We start from the raw sequence: 13,955 nt of genomic DNA on the forward strand, positions 1-13,955 counted from the left end.
TGAAAACTGCTTGTCCTTGGTCTCCTTTTGAAGTCTCTGAGGATATGGCATTTTTGGTTTGTACTCAGGAGCCTTTGGCAATGTAGGATAAGTGTCAAGAGAGTTTGGGAATGGGTTGTCTGCACGCTTTGGAGCTTCCTTTTCAACTAGCTCTTCATTGGCCTTGGTCTCAGAGCCAACTACTTTACCACTTCTCAATTGAATAGCCTTGCAATTTTCTCCTGGGTTCACCACTGTATCCTCTTGAAATGTACTTGCAGACCTCTCAAGTATTTGCTTGCTCAGTTGGCCTACCAGCACCTCTAAATTTCTAATAGAGGCTCTGGTTTCCTGTATAACTTGTGCTTCCGTACTTGCCACTTGTTCACTTATTATGGTGATAGCCTTGCATTCCTCTCTTGGATTTGGAATTGTGTTACCAGGAAGGCTATTAGTGGTCCTCTGATCAATTTCATTAACCTTTGTGGCTAATTGACCCATTTGAATCTCCAGGTTCTTGATGGATGCTCTGGTTTCCTGTCTAAAACCTGTCAATATTGCTTCCAAATCATTGCTCTGCTGGAAACCGCCCTGAGAACTATTGTTGAAGTTCTGAGGTCTCTGAGGTTGGTCCCGCCATCCAAAATTTGGGTGATTTCTCCATCCCTGGTTGTATGTCTTAGAATATGGATCATTGTTGGGATTCCTAGGACCACTCCCCATGTAATTCACATGTTCAGCAGAAGGTTGAGCATAATCATAATTATCATTTTGCATAAAGTTACCTGCCATGTCATAAGAGACTTCCTGTGGTGGATTTTGGGTGTTGATAGCTGAGACTTGCATGCCACCCATCTTTTGAGTAAGTAAATTTATTTGCTGAGACATAAGCTTGTTCTGAGCAAGAAGAGCATTCACAGCTTCTACCTCCAACACGCCTCTCTTCTGAGGGGTCTCAGAGTTCACAGGATTCCTGTTAGATGAGTATAAATATTGGTTGCTTGCAACCAATTAAATCAGCTCAATAGTCTCCTCTAGTGTCTTCTTCTTGTGTAGTGAACCGCCTGCAGAAGTGTCTAGGCTCATCTTGGACATCTCACCCAAGCCTTCATAAAAAATATCTAGTTGGGTCCACTTGGAGAACATGTCCGGAGGGCATTGCCTAGTCAGTAGCTTGTATCTCTCCCAAGCTTCATAAAGAGTTTCACCCTCCTTCTGCCTGAAGGTCTGAACCTCCAACCTAAGCTTAGTCAGCTTCTTTGGTGGGAAAAATTTAGTGAGAAACTCTGTAACAACCTTTTTCCAAGTATTCAAACTCTCCTTTGGTTGTGAATCTAGCCATAGCTTTGTTTTATCCCTCAGAGCAAACGGAAAAAGCATGAGTCTGTACACCTCTGAGTTCACTCCATTTGTCTTCACAGTATCACATATCTGCAGAAAATCAGAGATAAATTGATTTGGGTCTTCATGAGGAAGACCATGATACTGGCAATTTTGTTGCACCAGGGTGACCAATTGTGACTTCAACTCAAAGTTGTTTGTAGTTATAGGAGGCACCACAATGCTTTTTCCATAAAGATTCGCAGTAGGGACAGAGTAAGAGCCAAGCACTCTCCTTTGTTGCTCATCCCCATTCGGATTTGCCACATTGGCATTAACAGCGTTATTATTTGCCATAGTGGACTTTGCAGCCTTGTAAAGTCTTGCTTGTTGTAAACGTCACCTGAAAGTTCTTTCAGGTTCAGGATCAAAGTCTAAGAGATGTTCTTTGTCTCTATTCCTGCGCATACACAAGCAGAAAACAAGAAAAAATGGGACTCTCTACGTCAGAGTGCAGAGAAGTCCCTGTAAGGTAACCTGTGTAAAATAATAAAATAAAAATACTAAATAAATAAATCAAAAAATCAAAAATTTAAAAGAAAAAATAAACAAAAAAATTAAAATAAAATTAATTGGGTAACACCAAATTAAATTTCAGAAATTAAAAAAAATATTAGTATTATTTATTATATTATTTTTTTCTAATAGAATATAAAAATTAAAAAAAAGAAACAAGGTAAAACGAAGAAAAAAAATGAAAATAAAAAGAGAAATAAAATAAAAAATCGACGAGGTTTTTTTTTTTTTAAAAAAATTTAAACGGAAGTAAAAAAAGATAATAAAGAAAACGGGGAAGGGGGGCACAAACGAAAAAAACAAGGAAATTTTATTTTTTTATTTTTATTTTTATTTTTTTTTGAAAAATAATAAAATAATATTTAAATAAAATTAAAATTAAAACGCCTAATCTAAACAATCAAACAACTAATAGTTGTTAATCACAGTCAATCCCCGGCAACGGCGCCAAAAATTTGGTGCGGTATTTTACAACCCACAAACTAACCGGCAAGTGCACCGGGTCGTACTAAGTAATACCTTACATGAGTAAGGGTCGATCCCACGAGGATTGATGGATTAAGCAACAATAGCGTTTGATAGGATTAGTTAGACAAATAGAAAATAGTGTTGAGAGTTCAAAGACATTAAATAATAGCAAAAATATTAAAGATAGGCAGATAAATAAGTTGGGAATAAAATATGGAGAAAACAATTAAGGCTTCAGAGTTATCTATTTTCTGGATTGACTTTTCTTATTAACTAATTTTAATCATGTAAGATTTAATTCATGGCAAACTATTTGTGACTAGACCCTAATTCCTTAGACCTTCCTAGTCTCCTCTAAAATTCATCAACTGCCAATTTCTTGGTCAATCAATTCCAATTAGAGGGTAATGATCAAATTCTAGTTTATATGCCACAAGAATTCTAATTATCCAAAAATAAAGGGATTATATGCACGCATCCCGTTAAATACAAACAATTAGAAATTCAGGATAATATGTTTTCAAGCTATTGTTCAAGTAAAGAGCTTTTCCAAGTTATACAAGAACTCAAATAGAACATGGGTCATACGTCCGTTCCACCCAAATTCATAAAATAAAGAACGAAAACAATTATTGAAATATAAATCAAAACATGAATTAAAATAGAAAAATAATATTATCAATCCATACAATAGACAGAGCTCCTAACCTTAACAATGGAGGATTAGTTGCTCATGGAATATGGAATGTAAATTTGTATGGAATAATGTTGTGGAATGTTCCCCTGAAACCACCCTATTGGGATCCCTTTTATAACTAATCCTAATAATTTAAAAATCAAATTTCTAAAATTAAAATTAAAATAATATCTTTTCCTAAGATAAGATTTGAATTTAAATTCGAATTAATTAACAAGTCTTCAACTGATGGGTGGGGACCACTTGATTTGTCCCTTTTGTGGCTTCTAATATGTGATTTCTGGGCTAAGAACTGGGTCAAAACAGCCCAGAAATCGTCCCAAATGTTTTTCTGCGTTTTCTGCACGTGGCGCATGTCACGCGTACGTGTCGATGGTCTTTTTCGCAAGTCATGCGGATGCGTCGGTCACGCGGACGCGTCTCGCTTTGCAAATCTTCAAATCATGCGTACACGTCAGTCACGCGTACGCGTCGCTACTCGCTTCCATCTCCTTTGATTCTTGTGCTGCAGAAACTCTATCAAATCCAGCCGAATGCTACCTAAAATAAACAGTATTGCACAAAACTCAAAATAGCATCCATAGTGGCTAAAATATAATTAATTCTTAATTAAACTCAACAAATTACATGCAAATTCACTAGGAAAAAATAGGAAAGATGCTCACGCATCAGTCATCTATGAATGTCTTGATCTGCCAGCAATTTTTCTCAGTCATATTAGAAGCATACACAAGCCAGCCACAGCTCTCATCCTTACATTATCATTCTTCTTAAACCAAATCCTCCTACCCTCCTGTATAAAATATTTACGTACAGCCTCTTTGAACTCCATCTTTGTAGTGAATGTCATTCCAACATTAAACTTAAGCTCTCCAAACCTTCCTCCTTCTTTGAACACAGAGAAGACCTCATCTGAATCAACCTCCTCCAATTCATCCTCAGAGTTTGGAGGAGTCTTCATTTCTTTCGAGTGCCATGAGTCTCCACCATCAGATTCATGATAAGCTTCATCTTGGGCATCATGATATGGTGCCATTGATCCAAACTCAGGAATTGGTTCAAAAAAAAGTTCATTATCCTCATACTCTGAGTCTGCACACACAGGACCATCATCCTCAACCATAACAGCTCTTTTTTGTTTAGTAAGTTTCTTATCTATCCTAGTTCTCAATTTCACATTAGTCTTCTTTCCTGCTGATCTCTCCATAGCCACGTCTTTCTCACTAGACACCTCATCACCACCAGGCTGATATGGTTCATCCTCTACACTATCATCACAATCATGGCTATCTGAGGATTCATCTGAGCTAAACAAAGCCACAAAAACTGTTTGGGGCTGTTTTTCCTTAGCAATTGATCTTCCATTAGTTCCAGTAGCAGCTGCTCTTGTTAGTGACCTCCTTCCATATGGTGCAGCAGTTTTTACATTCTTAGAGTCTTTTTTTGGTACATCAGACTTTTTGGTTTCATTCAATTTAGACCATGATTTAGGAATTGCAGTGGGTTGGGCCATTCTTTTTGGTGGGATGTTGGGCTTAGTTTTATTGGGTTGGGCCATTATTTTTTGTGGTGGATTGGACTTAGATCTAAGAATTACAGTGGGTTGGGGGTGTATTTTTTCTGATAAGTTTGGTTTACCAACAGAAATTGAAGTAGGTGGGATCTTTTGTTTTGGTCCTAGAGACAAGTTATCAGTAGACTTTATTGTGGAGACTGTTTTTTGGGTAGGAATAGTGGTGTCATTTGGTTCAGAAGTTGCAGTAGATGGTGTTATAGTGGGAATTTGTTTGGTTGTGACATTGGTGTTAGGGTTTGGGGTGCGAATAAAGTTTTGTATCACCATCAACTCCTTGCCTTTAGATGACACTGATTCTTCTTCCTCACTATACAGAGGTTCAGAGACTCCATGTTCGTAGTACACATGAATAACCCCCTTGCTCTTCTGAGCAAGATAACACATCTCCATGAGCTCCTTATCATCTGTTATATATCTTAGACCAGTTTGCAAAGGCTTATTAGGCACCAGCTATCAAGATTGAGTCACCTTATCATATACAATATTCTTGTGGTAATCTCGGACAAAAAGACATCCAATGTGTCTATATCAACTCCCAGCAACTTAGAAATCTCTCCACCGTTGTAAGACATACTTCCATCAACTTCTATAATAAATGACCCTCCATGGTGAAATCTGATGGTAATCAAAGGATCATCCATCTGCAACTTAAAAAAATTGATTGATCAGACTCATTATCTTCAACTACATTACCAAATTGGAAACTCCACAACTAAAACTAAAAACCATGTTGTTAACTGTAAATGCAGTTAACCCTAACACATAAAAAATAAGTTTCCATATTAACAAAAACCTAGTCTATAATTTTATTGGCCTAAGCACTAAGAAAGCTAGTTCCGATCAAACCCTAGCAACTAGCACAAAACACAAGCATGCATACCCACACATTACACTCGAAGAAAACGTATTTAACTATTGTAAATATTAAATTAACAACAATATAAAAAAACAGAGCTTTACCACATATTTTTTGCTTTTTTTGCTTACCTGTTTCAGAGAAACCAACCTTCACAGCTCTCTGTCTGATGCAGATGATGAAACCGATCCTCTAAAGACTGGGTTTTCGACGAAAATCGCTACGGTTACTACAATCGCACAGACGCCATTGATGAGTGTAGCAGAGAAGAAGAGACTTCTGTTTGTGTTGTGTTTTGAGAGGGAGAGACAATATGTTAGTGTAACGTTGAGCGAGGGAGGTTTTGAGCGTAAAACGACGTCGTTTTATGTCATTTTGGCGGCACAGCAAACACTATGTCATTTCTGTTTTTCTAGTGTGTCACGAAGGAGTCCAACTTAGCTTTTTGGTAGCGTCAGATGGACAAAATATGCCGGAAGGACGAGTCTAAGTTTTGGAGTGTAACTTCAGCGACGAATATGGGTAACTATTAAGTTCAGGGACTACTATGAGACTTGAGTGTAACTTCTGGGACCACTTTGAGGCTTTACTGGGGAAGTGTGTGGAAATGGGTGGATATGATTTTGGGGCTGTTTTGGTGTTGTTTATATTAAAAGAACTTTGATTTGAAATTGAGAATTTGGAAAGAATAGAGGTTTTGGTATTTTTGGTAAAAGTGAATTTTTGACCAACTTCGCCGAGTCATAACTCATCTTCTAGACCCCCAATTTATGTGAAACTCATTTCAAATGAAAATTAGATTCGTAAAATTTATGCCATTCAAAGAATAGATGAAAAAATATTTAAAACGAGAAAGTTATGCCCGTGCAAAGTTCGGTGCTAAAATCTGGTTTTCTGCAAACTTAACAGATTTTGAGGAAAAAGGGACTATCGCGTACACGACCTGCATGCACGATGCGAGCTATGCTCACTATTTTCTAATCTCGCATACGCAGGGCAAGGTATGTGTACGCGGAACCCAATTTTGAAAGCTCGCGTACACGAGAGTACGCACGCGACGCGAGCACTCTCCCTGTTTTGAATTCTCGCATACGAGAACATAGTCCCGCGTACGCGAGCTCTCTGTTTTAGCCAAAAATGAGAATTTTGAATGTTTAACCAATCCTCTAACTTTTCAAACCTCTTTTACACTTGTTTCAAGTCCGTTAGTGAGCCTTTAGGCCTTGGAATGAGGATGAGCATGTTAAATAAATTGAGGAGGATACATGGAAGGGTTTTGCAAAGTATTAACTGAATTAATGAGGCGTGGGTAACGGTGAATGAGAGGATGATTGATGATGAGTATGTTTGTGTTTTCTCTCTGGTTGTAAGGGTGACAGGGCACTCTATTCCCTCTAATGGTGACAGAGCACCTATTCCCTCTAATAGTGACAAGGCACATTTCCCTCTAATGGTGACAGGACACTCTCCCTCTAATGGACAACCGATGTGCTGAGATATTTGTGCGCAACAGAAAGATAATGCACGGATTAGCTACCGGACATATCGGTTGGCTGTATAACCGACAAATGAGCTCATTAGCTATACAACAGACATACATCATATGCATTTGTTTATTTTATTTGGATGTGCCATAATTGGGTTTGCCTATTTGATTATCTCTGCTTAATTGCTATATGCTCTATCTGCTGTAACTGCATTCTATCTGTGATTTCTTTGTCTGTATTGTTTATCTGTGCAACTGAGATGCCCTTTATCTGGCAGAGGAGTGACGAGGATTGTTTCACCAGTGCTTCGAAGGGTTAAGTTAGAATTTGAGTTATAAACTTGAAAACCTTAGATTATATATCCAAAATCTAGTTTGGCTTATTCTCTAAGTTTTAAAATTTGAGTGTCGGAGTTCTAGGATTGCCTCTGGCTTTTCGGGACCTTATATCTTATTTATGTGGGCACCATTACCATGCTGAGAACCTCCGGTTCTCATTCCATACATATGTTGCTGTTTTCAGATGCAGGACGCGAAGCACCGCACTGAGCATTCTGGAGACTCTTGGAAGAGAAGAACTATCTTGAGACTCGGTTGTTGTATTTGGTTTATTTTTTTTATATGTAATAAATTCTCCACCTTGAATTTTGTATTTTGTCCTCCTAGAGGTTGCTTTGGAGAAACAGGAATTATGTTTATCTTTTGGTTTACTTTTGAGTTGTATATATATATATATTCTAGCCAGCTTAGCTTACTTGTGTATCTATCTTTTGAAACCCTATTTAAATACTTGTCTCTTTGGTTCTCTATATAAGCCGTCTATCCTATCGCTTTTCGAGTGTGACGCGTTTTCAGTCTTGTTTTGATCATCCTTTCTTCTAAGGCTCCTAGTTAAACTATTTTTCATATAAATATATTTATGTATTTTTGCTTTAGAGGTCGTAGCGTCTCACCAATTTTGATTTACGTCTTAGGTGTAAAGCTCTGTGTGGCAGGGTGTTACAACATCCGCGGCGCGGGTAGGGTAGCAACGGGCGTAAACCCGCCGGGGTGGACTACGTAACCCGCCAAAAAAGACAAACCGGGCTGGAAATCTAAGACCACCAGACTTAAAAAGTCCGTCTAACTCGCACTGCTTAAACCATAGGCTTTGGCAAAGGCGGGGGCTTTTCTTGCGGGCCTAGTGCTTTTTTTTACCAGGAGCGTTTTTGCAAAAAACTTAGTTTATGATTATGTGTATTACATATTTATAATTATAAAGACTTTAATGTTTGTAAATTTAGAAATTATAATTTTTTTATATCTTTTTTTTGTTGCTCACGGTATCTCCCAATCCGATAAGTCTTCGTCGCGGATCTGAGCTGTATTTAAGGGTTTTTAGAAATTATAAATTTATCGAAATGATTGTGAAATTATATATATTATTTAACATTTAATAGTAAAAAAAAAAGAGATTTAGTTGACCAAGTCCGCCAACCCGCCATTAGACAAGACGAGAAAAGGTTTTAGAACTGCCTCCTTAAATGGGGCAGGATGGACCAGCCCGCTAGAAAGAGGGTTTTTGGCTGGACGAGATGGGATGGTTTCTCCATTTGTCATCTCTATCTGCGAGTGAGTCTCCCTCTTAGTATATTACCATGATCACAATTTAAAAATGAATGGTGCATTATGCAACTTGTAAGATTAATGTACAGGTTATAGAAGAGTATTATATAAATAAGTCATTTTTCTATCATGAGTGTTCTTTTTTTTTTTCTTTTGACCTATTTTTTTCTTCTTTTTTATCTCAATATATTTCTTTTTATCTTTTTCTCGTTTTCATGTTATGTTATTTGTTCAGAATTTTGGTATTTTATTTAAAATATTTTCCTAAAAAATCTATATATTTTTTATATTTGTGTTGGTGGTATCATAAAATTTATGTGGTCCTTTTTAAAAAAAAAAAATTGGAGAAAAGGACAAATCGATTCCTAAGTTTTTGGTCCTCGGACATTTAAGTCTACAAGGATTTAAAAATACATTTAAGTCCCTGACCTCTTCACAATCTGGACATATCGATCCTTGAGTTTAATTTGTCCAATTTTAAAAATTCTCTCACGTGTGCATCTCTATCAACCAGGTCAGTATAACAGGAGTCACGTCTGATTTTTCCGTTAAATCTGACAAATCCAAGTGAACATGAGGGATCAATATGTCCAGATTTTGAAAAGGTTAAGGACTTAAATGTATTTTTAAATACTCAAGGACTTAAATGTCTACGTACCAAAAAATGAATGACCTATTTATCCTTTTCTCAAAAAATTAGTAATATTTTAAAAACTTAATTAAGACTCATCATAAAAATAATTTTTTATTCATCATCCCTCTAAATCATATTACATTAGTTTTTTAAGTTAACACATACCTCTCCTCTCTTTCATAAAAAATATAAACTGTAATGAATCTCAGAGAATTATCTGAAAAGAGTCTCATATCGTGGATAAACACTTGACAAAGATTTTTGTATGGCTTTGAACTCTTCCACCATATGAACTAGCTTTTGTAGTGATATTTTTTTAAGGTCTTGTAGTTTATTACATTGGCACTCTCATTGAGAGTCGGTCAACTAGAAAAGACTACCTACGAAGAATTTTGACCAGTAAAAGACCAAGTGAAGTATTGCAGAATGGAGCCGTTACAATGCCGACTCTTAAAGGCGATGCTATGTTATGAGTCTTGTAGGACCAAACACCTAAAAAAGAATTACACATCAGGGCCTAACATAAAAAGAAAATTTTATAAGACTTTAGACTCTTACCATATAAACTAACTTTTGAAGTGATAGTTCTCCGCAGCCGAGGCCTGGGTCAGATGGCAATCTTGTTTGCCTCCCATAGAGCTGCACCGGGTTCAAATCCTCTTGGAGGAATATTGAACCATTTGTATGTACCCCCATGCTCTTGGAGGAATATTGAACCATTTGTGTGTACCCCCATGTAGTGTGTGTGAGTGGATTGTGTGAGTGTGTAATGTATGGGTGTAATGCCTAGGATTGGGGGCTGTCCAAAAGGTATGAACTTGTCTCCCCGAAGACAAACTTATCACTTAGGAAACTCAGACTACTTTGATTTCAGTTTTTCACATTTTTTTTTTGTCAACGTTAAGATTGCCATTTTGTTTCAGAAACTACCTTAGCATCGTGATCAAGTGGCACATCCGTCTCTCTCACTTTGATATCCAACAAAATTGAAGACTTTGCTATTATTGTTAGACAGCCTCTCATAATTGATGTTGATGGTGCAGTTGGTGCAGCATTGCTCACTGCATGGCCTGCATCAGCATTCACCAAACAAACATGAGAAAGCAAACTGAACTTATTCACCCACGCCTCGAAGGAAACAAATACAAAAAGAGGTAAAAGAATTCCTTTTCTAAAATAAAATTTGTCTAATTTTCTGTTCATCTAAAATTGGGTACAATATAGCAGAATACAACTATTTTTAGTCTCATGTTTATCTCCATTTTTTGTTCGTCCTCATATACTTGCAATAGATTCAATGTACATGTAAAGCACAACATGCTTTAATTTTTATGGACTAATGACTAATGTAATTATTATTAATTAAGTTTATAGTACAAAAGGAGTTGCCAACAGGCTAGAATTTTATCTGTGTTAAAAAATAAAAAAAAATAAAAATTGAGAGGGAAAATTGACAAAGTCAAGACCCTGAAATCTCCCAAATGTAAGAAGATAGCCTTTTCACAGATTGGTCATCAAAAGAGTCATCAAACTGCTTAATCTCTGACACAAAGATCACTGCTTCTTTATATTTCTTTGCTTTACAATAAGCATCAACAACAATCTTGTAACTCATCTCATTTGGCCTGCAATTGTGTTCAATCATATACATAATCACCTCTTCTGCTTCCTTGAACAACCCCTGCCCTGAATAGCCTGCCAAAAATGTGTTGTATGTGAAGATGCACGGTCGAATTCCGTTAGCGGTCATCTCCGAATGGACTCTAATAGCCTCCTGCATGAGCCCTTGCTTGCAGAACCCCTTAATGACAGTGTTATAAGACACAACATCCGGCTTATGACCCGAGCTTTGGATTCCTTTGAGCAATTCTTCGGCTTTCCAACACTCGCCCTCTCGGGCGTGCAAGTCCATCAAGCTATTATAGGTAACAAGATTCGGCTGCAGTCCGATTTCATGAACAAAATGCACCATTTCATGCGCCTTATCGTACAACTTGTTTCGAACAAACATAGAGAGCATGGCATTAACTATGACCAAATCAGGCTTGTATCCATTCTTTTGCAGTTGCTGAAACGTCCTTTCCATTCCCTTAAGGTGCCTGCACTTGGAATATGCTATGACAAGTGTTCTTGAAAGCATCCAACTGGGAAATACCTGGCCATTGTAGATTTCTTTCTCAACTTTCTCTATGCCCTTGATGTTCCCATTCTTGGAATAACAATGAAGCAAAAGCGAGTATGAGGTTTCATTAGGCTTAAAGCCCTTCTTCGCCATGTCCTGAATGACAGATTCAGCTGCTTTCCAATCACCTTGCCTTGCAAGAGCATTTAGAAGAGAATTATAAGTTGTTATGCATGGAGTAAAGCCAGCTTTAATCATTTCCCCATACATTTTTGCAGCATCAACTTCGGATCCACACCGACCATATGCACTAATTAACGTATTGAATGTGTCTTTATCAGGCTCAAATCCGCAGTTCTTCATTTCTCTTAGAACCTGGTTGACATAATTGTGCTTACCCTTATCACCACACACAGCAAGCATGGTGTTCCACGTAGCACGATTAGGAGCACATCTGTTCAACTTCATGTCACAGAAAACCTTAATCATGTCTTTTGATCTCATCTTTTTTCCTAGCATTGCAAGAACCGCGTTGTATGTGCACACATTAGGGACACAACCCGACTCCTTCATTTGGGCGAACAACTTTAACGCCTTGTCTTCATTCCCTGCCTTACCATATGCATTTATAACGGTTGTGTAAGTAACAGCATTTGGCATTACTCCTCCACTGGTCATTGTATCTATGACACCAGCACCTTCATCAAGAAACCCAGCTCTTACATATGCTGCCACAAGCTCATTGTAAGTGACAGCATCAGGTGGGCAATTGTTATCCTCCATTTCCTTTAAGATGCTCAATGCCTCTGCATAAACTCCAGCCTTTCCAAACACCTGCAGCAGCGAATTATAAGTAACAGTTCCCGGTTTATAGCCATTGGATTTTATTTCAGCGAAAAATTTCCTTGCTTCCTCTAGCATGCCCTCTCTCCCACAAGCAGAGATCACAGTGCTGCACGTAAACTCATCGAACTCGAGCCCTTTGTCTCTCATCTCATCCAATAGGCCCACGATTTTACTCCAGGAACGACCCATCTTGCCATAAACATCAAGCATAACATTGTAAGTGACCAAACTAGGATCAAGACCACTCTCCTTCATCTTCTCAAAGATATAAATAGCTCGCTTATACTTTCCAGTGCGAGCATATGCATGAAGAATAGTGGTGTAAGCCTTGATATCAAGAGAGTATTCTTCAACAGGAATTAAATCAAACAGTTTGGATGCAATCGAATGCTGCGATTCTCTCCCTAATATCTTAGCCGTAATTTCAATAAGCTGGTTATCCACCCTCAAACTCTCATCCCCAAAATTCAACAATAACCACTGAAACAACAAAATGGCCCTTTCCCAATTTCCAGAAAGGTCCAAAGCCCTCAACAGGCTTGTCAAATCAACTTCAAGCAACTCAAATTTCGCAGAATCAAAAAAATCATTCAAGCGACGCAAAGGTGACCCAACAATCGAATTGAGCATCAACTTACCCTTTTCAGATAAAAATTCAAACTTTGCATCAAAGACATGGTCTTGACCAATCCTGGGGTCAGAACCTGAATTGGGTTGCTTTCTCTCAGAGGAATCAAGGAGTACCTGTAAAGAAGGGAAATGGGTCATGTCGTTCTGAGTTGGAGTGACAGCAGTGAGATTCTGCAAGTGATGGAGAAGAGAATCCAATTGAAATGATGGTGGCGGAGATGGTGGCGGCGGAGGAGGGTTAAGAGGTGGAAGAATTGTTGTTGGCTTCGATTTCAAAGGCCTTGTGGGTTTGTTTGGTGGCGCCGGTAACACTGGCCTATTGGGGAAGAGGGTACCCTCCATAATTTAGAGAGAGGTAGTGATGATAATGGAAGCAATTGCAGTTCTAGAAATGAGGAAGGAACAAGTGAGAATGGGAATGAGAGACAGTCAGAAACAATGGATTGAATGATCCGTGGTGTCTGGTGAGGATCAAACATCCAGTTATCGAGTATGCAAAATGCAAACAAGGATAGATATTTATTTGTTTATTTTATTGTTATGATTTATGAGTAATACCCTTAGACTTGGGATTTTTTACTTAAATAAATTAACAAATATTTTCCACGTATAAGTTATTATTCCATATAAGTTTATATAAGTCTCTTTAATCTAATTCACCTTACACGTCGTTATCTAACTAACTTTTCAATTAACGCGTGAATATATAACTGCCTTTTTTAAAAGGATTTCGTTTTTGTTTTCGAATTTTTTCAACGTTTTTTATCTACGTTCTCTTCCATTTATGCCTCTTCATTCGTTCTTTACGTTTTTAAAATCAAGCTCTAAAATCAGTTTTGAACAGTTATCTCGTTGTTGAAGATAATGAATAATTTAAGTTTAGATTGTTAATTGAACCAGAAAGAAGTTGACTATTGTTTTAAATCCAATCAAGTGACTTTAGTTTGATTCTAGTTAATGTTTTCGTTAGTAGTTTATGATTCTGTAGGTGAATAATGTTGTTTTTGTTTGTGAAAATTGTTGTTCATCGTTGATGGTTTAAATTGAATGTAATGTAAGAGTTCTGTATTAAAGAAAATATTTTTCTGTATTTGCAGCAAATTTCGGTGTAACACAAAGATAAGTGTATTGTTTAAGAATTTTCGGTGTATGTATGCTGA

At 37.4% G+C, this 13,955-nt stretch overlaps 1 protein-coding gene across 1 annotated transcript; it reads right to left on the bottom strand.

The window, feature by feature from the left end:
* Positions 1-10,523: 10,523 nt before the first annotated feature.
* Positions 10,524-13,342, bottom strand: LOC112741857 (uncharacterized). Its single transcript, XM_025791010.3, has one exon. The coding sequence runs from the start codon at positions 13,135-13,137 to the stop codon at positions 10,657-10,659; it is 2,481 nt and encodes an 826-aa protein (XP_025646795.1). The 5' UTR covers positions 13,138-13,342; the 3' UTR covers positions 10,524-10,656.
* Positions 13,343-13,955: the final 613 nt, after the last annotated feature.

This window comes from Arachis hypogaea, chromosome 14 (genome assembly GCF_003086295.3).
Source record: "Arachis hypogaea cultivar Tifrunner chromosome 14, arahy.Tifrunner.gnm2.J5K5, whole genome shotgun sequence".
NCBI classification, from domain to species: Eukaryota; Viridiplantae; Streptophyta; class Magnoliopsida; order Fabales; family Fabaceae; genus Arachis; species Arachis hypogaea.

What these genes read in the sequence shown, in the direction of transcription:
- LOC112741857 (XM_025791010.3), bottom strand. Translation starts at nt 13,137, where the DNA reads ATGGAGGGTACCCTCTTCCCCAATAGGCCAGTGTTACCGGCGCCACCA.